At 43.0% G+C, this 10,277-nt stretch overlaps 1 protein-coding gene across 1 annotated transcript; it reads right to left on the reverse strand.

Moving 5' to 3' along the window:
- Positions 1-1,186: 1,186 nt before the first annotated feature.
- On the reverse strand, positions 1,187-7,519 carry LOC118432368. Its single transcript, XM_035843905.1, has 2 exons — positions 6,155-7,519; positions 1,187-3,167 (listed from the first exon to the last, which is right to left on the reverse strand). The coding sequence occupies exons 1-2, from the start codon at positions 6,606-6,608 to the stop codon at positions 1,939-1,941; spliced, it is 1,683 nt and encodes a 560-aa protein (XP_035699798.1). The 5' UTR covers positions 6,609-7,519; the 3' UTR covers positions 1,187-1,938.
- Between the last annotated feature and the right edge of the window lie 2,758 nt (positions 7,520-10,277).

Consider the following 10,277-nt stretch of genomic DNA (forward strand, 5'->3'; position numbering starts at 1 on the left):
TATCTGTCTGCACTTGGGGCAACGGTGCCGCATTGCGGGGTTCGAAAGATACTCAACAAATTTTAGAGAATTTTCATACGTTTTGTGTACTTTGTTGTCTTCTAAGTCATACTTTACTTATTACGCAATATCTAAATTATTTAAAAAATCGGCGAAAATGACAAAACGAACCCCGCAGTGGTCCGACCTACATGTATACACTGTCGAGTGAGTGAAGTTAGGAACATCGTGTGGCATCTACGTGGTATGTTAGGACATTTTAGCAGGATCCCTTGGCCTTGGCCAACGTCACACGATAATAATATTTAATACTGATCGTGAAACTCAACTGTGTCGGTGTGTGGTATTTTGGTACATGACTCTATTACTTTGCTTGTTGTAAACTGCACAGCTACTTGTTGCTGGGTCAACTAAACTTTCTTCAGCTAATCAGACCAAGAACTTTCTTAAACATTCGTCCACTGATCCATCGATTCAACATTTACATTCATCTATGCAGTCGACCCAGTATTTTTAAGTGACGTCTATCAATCTTATGAAAATATGGAGGTCACGAAGCAGGCGACATATATCTTCATACACGTGTGTATCTTTGGTATGCCCGTATACCATATATCGAATACCATGTTCAGGGATCTGTATGTGGATATTGTGGAACACACAACCACGGCAAAAGTCACGTATTTCGTGCAGTTGGAGAAGCAAATGTTACCCTGAAAATTAGGTTAATTTGCAGTTTTAGGAGTGAAATTTCAATGAAACAAAATATGTATGCAATGACATATTGTTTATTGAAGCTTGTACTATTCTTATGCCCAGTATGAAACGTTTTTATGTACCCTTTTCAAAAAAATGTGGTAGCATTAAATTGGTGTTTGTTTCACACAAGATAAACTGAGCTACAAGAGAACAGAATGTCTGTCTCTCTAGGTAATTTTAATTCCATGTTTCCTCGAAACGGTTTGTATATATCTATATATACATAACTTACTACAGACAAGGAAATAATGGTGTTATCCAAAGCTACATTTGTATTTCTGAAAATACTTCGACACTTACCTCTATATATACACCATTTCATGATGCTCTCTAGATCGAACCATAGAATTCAGCGTAGTCATGTTATGATTATTGACTACAATAATTGCAGTTGCTAAAAAGACAAATAAAGCCCAACAAAGTCTGATTGAAATATTCAACTTGTATTTATATAGACATTGAATGTCATGTTCAAAAATGAACGTTGTCAGAAATTGTAACATTAAAATTCTTTTATGATATTGAACAAAATCACATCCATGCCACATGAAAGCTATATCCAGTTGCTGGACATAAACACAGTTTAGCAAAGCCATAAGTTTAGCGTACATACAGCGCAGTTGTACTGAACTGAAACAGAGCAATTTCAAAGATTGTTCACGAGCGCCCCCAACGGTTAAAGCACAGTATTGCAAGTCGGTGTATGAAAGAACCGACGGTTGTTGTTGTATATCAATAACTTCTCTGAGTTAAGTAATTAAGTATAATAGCGTCATCGCAAAACTATTACCAGAATATTGATCATCATCATCATCAGGATATTGATAGTCCGTGTACAATACAACAAAGAACTGAAATATTGTATACCGCAGAGAACAGAAGAAATGTACGAACATAAAATCCTCTCAAGTCCACTTACACATATCTGAAAGGACTGAAAATTTCTTCAGGTCAAACAGTTTTGCTTATGTGCTTCAGTTGGATACATGAAAAACGAGAATTAAGAACAGTCAAAGGACAACAAAAGCATTAACATCTTAGAGGTAAAACATTATGACAGTAAAGATCTTCAGGAATTGTCATTCATTGATTGTTCCACTGTTTTTTTTTTCTGTACTTAAAGTGCACACTTTGTGCCAGATAGGCGCTAACGCGTTATAGCCTTATAAAAGGCACGTTTTAGAGATCTCTCGCCATGATGGCTTCGACCGAGAAAGGTAGCAACGGGCGAGGTAAGGACCTACTTGCTTCTGAGTCCGACCGGGACCGCTGCGACCTCTCGTCCTCGCGGTGTTGTTGTTGGAATGGCGACGGTCTTGCCGCCGTTTTTTCGGCGGTGACACTCATTGAAGTCCCCTTAGAGTTACTGTTATGGTCCGGTGACAGGTATGAGTACTGTTCTGCAGAGTTTTTACTCGTGTTTTGGTCCGAATTCGATACGACTTGTGCTTCGTCCAGTCCTTCGGCCATCGTCGGGTCATCTTCGTCAGAGGGTCGTTCTTTTTCGACAATATCGAACCGAAATGCCAGTCCGGGTGTTCGGTGGTGGGTCGCACCGTTCCGAATATTGTCGAAGTTGGTCTCGGGGACTTCGCGAGGAGAGAGAGATTCCGTGGACGAAATGTCGTCCGAATGTCTACGAACAAGTCGCGGCCGTTTCACGACCGTTTCCGGACTTGACGGCGAGTGGTCTTGGTCAGGATACGACGACGGTTCTTGCTTGATCGTGTCGAAGTCGGGAGTCTTCGCTGCCTTTCCTCCGTTTTTATTTGGCGGAGAAAAAGCCGACTTCTGTGCGGTTAAATCTTCCAGTCCTCGTAACATTCTGTGGTCGAGTCGAGACGCTTTTCCGTTGTTTGTCTGTCCGTTGAGCCTTTTCCAGTGGTTGGGAGCTGAGCAAAAGTTTCGCGCCAAGTTTTGGTAAACGGGGCGAAGCTTTGCCGCGTCCGCGATGGAATGTCCAAGGTGATTGCCACCACCGTGTAGTAGAGGAATACTCGGGTACACCGATACGCCGTTGAAAGGTTGGCCGGTGAAGAGAGGGCTTATCCCCGCCGCGACTTTCTCCAACGCCCGGTCCAGGTCCCCGCCACAGCCTTGGAGGATGAGCTCGAGGAAACTCGGGTTGACGTGAGGGAAGGCGCGCACAAGGAACTCTCGCGGGGAGGTGCAGCTTCCCCCCGGTAGGGTGACCCCGCTCGGTACGGTCAGCCCCACGGGGAGGCAGAACCCGTTGGAGGCGAAGAGGTGCTGAGCGCGCCGCGCCTCCTGTTCCCGTTCCCGCTCTAACATGGCGGCTTCCAGTTCCTTGTCGCAGAAGGCTCGCCGTTTCCTCATTCTCTCACTCACTTCTGGAGATAGCAGGAAATAACTGCTGGGGTCCGGGTCATTTCTACCCACACGGAGTCCTGGAAGTGCGAAAAGAATGGAATATTTACTTCGATGAAGGTTAGACACCAAGTAATAAGACACAAATTATAGAAATGTTACCCAAGAAACTCAGGCATGTACGAAAGGTAGTGGATGCTAGCTACTTGAAACGTCTGACCGTTTCCAAAGCCAGTTGTTTGAATAACGTTAACGTTCGTATTGTCGATTGAATATATCCTTAGAAACATCTTGTAAAATTCATAAGTTACAAAACCATCAACACTGTTGAAGACTGACTTTCAAATTTGAAGTTTCTAATAGAGAGAAACAGAAAATTCCGTCTATATTGAGAATAATCGCCAGTATGTATAAAGAAAATCGAATGTGTGACATGTTTTCCAATTGTTTTGTCCCCAAATCGTCAACAGAATGTTGCAAAGTTGGTAAAATCTGGTTAGATTCTGTCGATATGAACAGGCCAAATCCGAGTTCAAAAAGTTCCTTTCCAACCTGGATACCAGATCCCTGAACTCAATAATGTCTAATATCTATCGTATTTATCAGGGTCTAACTTGGAGAATGTTGTCGAATTTCCTTGGGGCCATAGACTACGGCTAGATCTGAGGAGTTTGCTTGTGTAGGCCCTAGAACCAGTCTGGAATCCAGGCTAGTTCCAACCACAGTTTCAAGCCTGTAGGCAAGGGGAGGGAAGCTCGGACGACCTCCGTTCGGAGGTACCCAAAAAGAATAAAGATGATCAATATATCCTCTCTTTACAGTGCTGTTATCTTACTACTGTTTTCGTTTTTCCTTTGCAATCGTCTAAAAAAACAATCGTCTAAAAATAACATTTCAGAGGGTTGTTGAATTCACACAATTTTCTAGGGTTCCATGCCCACAGACCCCCATACAAAGCTCGCGCCTGCGACGCTCGTCTCCAGCCTTTGGTGCTCACTATAGTCTATACTCTATTGTCCCCAAAATCTACAAAAGAAATGCCCAAGCAAAATACTGGCTATGAGTTCTCCAACTGCCTGAATTGTAGAGCCTAGACTGTGGGTAACAGTAGCTGACCGATGTTACAAATCTGTTTATGTTGACGACCAAATGACAAGCGTAATGAGATATTTTGTTGCAAAGTTGTTTACATCAAGGTAATTTGCACCATCAATCTGCAGAATCAACCTCTGCTTTAGAAAAACCAGACAAAATCTCGATTTTTTCTTGCTACAAAATGTAGCGATAATTTGGAACAAAAAAATCATTCTAATAAACAGTTTAGAATACTTTAGATGTTGTTAATGTTGGAGTCCATTGCAAACTCTATAACTAGCAACTGAACTATTTTACTTGTACCTGCTACGTTTAAAAGTATGAATTTACGTAGACTGCCATTCTATACACACAAATTCTCGTACACAAAAGACGAACAGATCATACTTAATGTCAACATAATTTTTCTAACTCCCTGACGAAGAACTACTTTTCTTTTTTTTAGCTTATGTAAAAATACATCTTGTTCTGTGACCTATCAAAAATTTGAGGTTTATTTTTCTATCGCACAATGAACTATTTGTGTCTAAACCATTTGGGAAGTCGCCGTTATTTTCTTTAGGCTGGATACAAGGGGATACAATATCGCACACGGGAAACCCTGCCCACGGAAAGCACGACCATTTGCCGCTTATCAATCGCCAGTGGCTTTCAATCAAGATAAACCCACAACAAGGCAGTCGACTGGGAAGAAACGGGTAAGGCACATTTTCTACGGGACTGCGTTCGCTTCGCTACCTTACAGCGACTTTAAAATTGGATTTGTGTCCTCCGATTTCATACTGGGTATATCATACAAAATGTAAAATTGTGACTGAAAAGACAACAAAACACACAAAGCGTAAAAAGAATTTCGTTGAGCGAGCTGTCAAATTTTAGGTCGCAGAGAGAGCGCAGCGAGAGCGCTGTCGTAGTGGAAAGGGGGTATTAGGCCCCTATTCTACCATTTCTAGTTTAGAGCGAGACTGTACATTGTACTCAGGATTTCATAATAGTTGGATATGGTTTAATTGCAAAAGTATGATTTAACTGACAGCAAACCATACAAAACGTAACAAAATCCCGTCTTAATCTAATAAAAATCGTCGTGCGATCTGTCAAATGTTTTGTCGCACGGCGGTCGCAGACACTAGTTGAGAGGGGTTGTTAGAATCAAGCTGTTGTTTTAGGTGAGGGGGTGGGGAGCGCTGTTTTAGAACGGCCACTTTTGGTGTGACAGAATTCAAACAAAAACATGGGTGCAATGTTGTGCAACATCCAAGTTGTAATCCTACTCAAAACTATGTCTGCCCCAGGGACAATAGAGCTGGTGCGATGACAAATGAGGAAGTGTATGCTTACGTTTTATTTATTCTTCTGTGCTCTCAAACCACTCAAAAATACAACACGCTCAATTCTTTAAAATAAACTTCTTTTATACATTCCAGAAAACAAATGAAAGACAATTATACCCCAATAAACCTATCTCTAAGGCAAGACTGTTGGAGACTTTCTTGAGTGCTTTCGTAGAAAACCAAACATTACTTTGTCAGCTGCGAGAATTTTCTGCGTCGCAAATTTATGAACAGGCACGTCCACACGACTAGTTGTAAACACATATCAGGCACAACTGTCAGTGTGTGTGTATCAGTTTGGAGCGACACATAACCTAATTTTAAACTACGGTCTAGTACGTTGTAAATTGTGTGTGGTGTGGTGACAGCCAGTTCTCGTAAAGTTTGATAAACCAAACATTTTTGAGACAAATCAGTTCTACAAACCGAATGTTTTGAGATAGGTCATATGTCATATTTTTAGGCCGTCTTCGGGTAAATTCAGGTACAATTTCAGGACGTATATAGCATTTTTCAAAGGTGCACCAAAGAACAAAAACATTGCAAATTTTTTTGGCAAATACAGTACAAAACCAAACAAAATCGTCAGATCGTGAAACGAAATATTCAGAAAGATTTTTTAAAGAAGTGTTTCTCACCTCGTTCCAGGATGTCCCTGGTAAGACTGGTAGCTCGGGTGAGTGTGCGGGTGTAGAGGCGCCGCGGTGTGGCAGAGCTGTCGGCCGGGGAGGGCTTGGTCTGTCCCGTACCGGCCGTCCCTCCGCCCCGGCCCAGGTCCGTGGCCTGCTGCCGCCTGAGAGCCACCTGCGCCGCCATGACCCTCTGCCTCTCCACCACCAGCAGACAGTTGGCACACTGGCAGTCCCGCCAGCGACAGTACCGCTTGTGTCCCTTCAAACACGACACAACCCCGTGGTTCCGACACCGAGCACACTTGGGAGTCCGCAGCAACTTCCGCGGGGCGTGCGGGGCCTTCCCTCCGGCGGGGGTCTCCGTCTTCGCCGCCGCCGAACTCCCGACCTTACCACGGTCCCTGTCTTTAACGTGGTCAGTCTTCATCCTCTCCGCGTCCACACTGTCCCCGCTTGCCATTTTCGTTCGAAATACCGCTTCACAAGAGAGGCAAAACAAAGTTACATCGCAGGTTGAGTTTCAGTGAGGGTCCTCTGCGCATACGAGGCAAGGCGCCCGATCCCAGTCCAGGCACGCGCGAGTGTAAGCGACGAGAACACACCGCTCTGACGAGGGTAAGCTTGTTAATCTACCGTGATGGTCCCGTAGCTTTTAGTTTCCCCGCACAGCTGTCAGGTACATTAGGATGTCTGGCCCGGGTCTTCCTGTATTTCCACTACAGTTGGACCCAAAGGAAACCACTGTGCAAATAAAAAAGGACGAAAAGTCAAAATCGAAAACCCTTGCCGAAACGATTAAAACAATACGTTTCTGTGAACGAAAAGCAGCTGTATAGGACAATTCTCGGACTTTGGGTCAATCCAGTTGCCGATTAATTCTAGGAACAGTTTTTGTCTCTCCTAAAATGAGAAACCCGCACGTGTTTGTCCACTGTCCTTGGCGGGTGTGTAGTCGACCGAACGATCCGTAAAGTTACACCGACTGGAACGGTGGAAGGAAAAATGCTCTCTCCAATACTTGAGGAAAAAACTGGTGTTTTCCTCCTTGGTAACCTCCTGTAAAGACCCCCTGGACCTATTTCAAGGAGAAGAAGTCAACAAGACTGAAGATTCTCCTGTGTCCAACCCAAGACTCGTCCATGTGGTGCGCAGAAGGTATGTCACCGCATCAGTTCGTTACGCCGCCTGCCATTGGTCGATCGGGTTCCGGTAGCGCGCGACTCTCGTCCCCAGTCGGCCCACACTCTCCACGGATTGGGTATCACAAAGGAGAGAAGCCGATGCCTCTAGAACTTCAACACTTGGTTTACCAAGTACAGATTTATCTGCAGTTTGTTTGCGGGACACGCTCCTTAGCGATACCGATACCACCAAACGGTTTAGCAGCTGGTTCTAAAACGCGGATGTCTGAAAATCCCTGCCAAAGTCGCCGCAAAAGGCGCTAAAAGTTACCACAGTTGTCTCGTATTAATAAAGCGATGCTTTATACCGATTTTGCTGTAGAATTTTCAGAAACAACAGAAACGCGACACAGTACGACATACGCACGGCCATCGCAAGAAGGCCCTCAGTTCGTGATCCGACGATCGTACGACAATGTGACCCTGTCCTATGCTTCTGTGACGATTCTTCTAGGCTCACTGCCTGAAAGAAGTATGACTGGACGCTAGATTTTTGGGTATTTGATATCCATAGTATCAACATATCACCGAGCATAATTGATGAAAGTTGAGAAAAGCGGGGCGTGGCCCCCCTACGGAATCTGACCCCGCCACTCATTTCAATTATCCGCGCTCCCACTTTTGAAGTGTCGGATTTTCACTTGAAACGAGGCGGCAACAGTTTTGTGGCGCGTGATCGACCCATGCCCCGAAATGGAAAATTGTCGAGAACAAAACCTACTACATTGCCCTCATGTGAAAAACATTTACAAATTTTTTAATCTATATTTGCATGATTATTTCATATTTCCGGTGTTTGTAAACTGCCCAAATGAAATCTGCACAAGATTTGTGTCTCTGAAACCATCTCAAACTAGACCCTCTTGGTCTAAACCTGGGTTGAAACTCAAAGATCATAGTTTTTAAACATTCATGTTTGTACGCTGCAACGATGTTGTAGCCTCTCTGAAATTTGGTATGCAACAGTGTTGATAATGAACAGTTGATCTACTGTATTACCATGTAAAGAAATGGTAAGAAAATCTAGTTCTCTATATCATGTTACTTCGAACGGTTAACTCCATTTGTACTAAACCTTAGGGAACAATGAAATCTTGCATAAAATGTTACGTGCTTTCTTGCCCGAGCGAGCGAAACAGTCTCAGTGCACACTAGTGAATGCTTCATCAAAGACGAAATTGACGGGCGCAAATTGCCCAAGACGTAGGCTCTTAGTACATAAGAGAACGCGTATGTATACATACAAGCCTTGGGCGTGCTAGTACATTGTCTCTGATTCGCCTTTGGCAGCTTTAGTACCAGAAGACTTGTTTATAAAACAGGGAAAATGTATTTATAGTTTATCTACTTTTCACTTGGATCTCGGTAGTACTTTCTATTGTTTTTTGGGTGTTTTTGAGACTTTGTATGCCGAAATCATACATGTATACTTTTTAGTAGTCCAATCCCCACCACTGACATATGTATATAGTCCACAGTTCATCAGAGTTAAAAGACAAACTTGACCGACAAAGCATGGATGGATAAAAGATAAAGTCAAAGCCAAAGATAGGGTTAGTGTATGGAAAACAAACAAAAAGGTGCGTATATCGCCAGAAAAATAGAGATTAACGGTATGTTTTTATTACTTTTTTCTGGCACTCGCTGTATACGGTTGACTTTGGCTCTTGTAATTCCCGTTTTTGTCGGAGCAGACATTCTAATTTTTACGAAGATACTCTTTGCATGATGGTATTGCTTCCGTCTGTGACACCAAATACCTGGAAACAGAAATAAACATTTTATATACTTTTCCTCTGTGCAAGGAACATATTGGCAACGCGACTGCGTGATAGTTTATATTCTCCTTCGGGATATTCGGGACAACTACAAAGTATTTTCGTTTGTTGTGCCTTTGCCAAGCTTTGCAGATGTTTCTTTTCCGTGCGGCCGAAGTATATTTGATGAAATTCGCCTTTATCCAAATGATCCCAATGGCTTGTCGGGCAAGCGGTATAAAAGGCCATAAAAGTAACACAAGTAACACAACTTGCCACAAAACTGTCTTTGAATTAGTGCAACTCATCTTCAGGAAAGTATACATGGGACGAGTCAAGCAAGTATACTTGGACTTGGTGGATATAGCTTGGACTGTATCAAGAGAAATAAGGATTTGTTTCTCGAATACGGCAATTTAAAAAGATGATATAATGGTTGCATTGTTGGCATTGCACAATATTTTCCATTCTGCCGTCCTTTAAGGCATCTTTCTTTTCCAAGAAAGAGCAACTTTATTGACACAAAAAGTACAGTGACTTTCTTTGATATTACGACCAAATACAAAGCACAAAAAGAAATTCAAATAGATGCAAATTTTCATATTCAATTCTTCGATAAATTTAGAACTACTGTTTGTAAGTCTTAACATTCAAATTGATTCTTATAACTTAATACAAAAAATAAAGTTCGTTAGGAATGAGCTAGTCTATACGTGTGTGGATTGACCGAGTCGAGAGGATGACAACACAGAAATAATTTCTGGTATCTTGAACATGTCCCCTTTGCCCGAACTTTCCGACACTTATAGATATAAACTCTTTCCCGAGCAATAATAAATAAACAGAGAGGCCGACGGTGTCATATCAAAGCATATCGAAAAAGGGGTCATATTTAGACAGCGCGTCGCTTGTAATGGTATCAACTTTTCGGTTCGGGCGATGATCTTTAGTTTCGGGGATGATAGATAAATATTTACGCGCGGCTTGGGGCCCTGCCGCCCGCCGGGACAGCTATGCGCGCCCCGGTACTTGACGATTGATACAGCCTGCTCGGGTTTCCCGCTTCTGATGTTTCCGACGTTTGGAAGAAACGATACATTTTGGAGTCCGAGTCGGCGGCCTGTGAGTGAGATGCTAGTGACTTAATGAGGGCATGTATGCTGTTTTCCGTAAGGCGTAGACAGGCCTTTT

This window comes from Branchiostoma floridae, chromosome 15 (genome assembly GCF_000003815.2).
Source record: "Branchiostoma floridae strain S238N-H82 chromosome 15, Bfl_VNyyK, whole genome shotgun sequence".
Lineage (NCBI taxonomy): Eukaryota > Metazoa > Chordata > Leptocardii > Amphioxiformes > Branchiostomatidae > Branchiostoma > Branchiostoma floridae.

Bases quoted from the DNA above. Each gene is read 5' to 3' on its own strand.
- LOC118432368 (XM_035843905.1), bottom strand. From the start codon at position 6,608: ATGGCAAGCGGGGACAGTGTGGACGCGGAGAGGATGAAGACTGACCAC. The intron at 3,168-6,154 runs GTGAGAAACACT...TCGCACTTCCAG, and splicing joins CAGGGACATCCTGGAACGAG to GACTCCGTGTGGGTAGAAAT.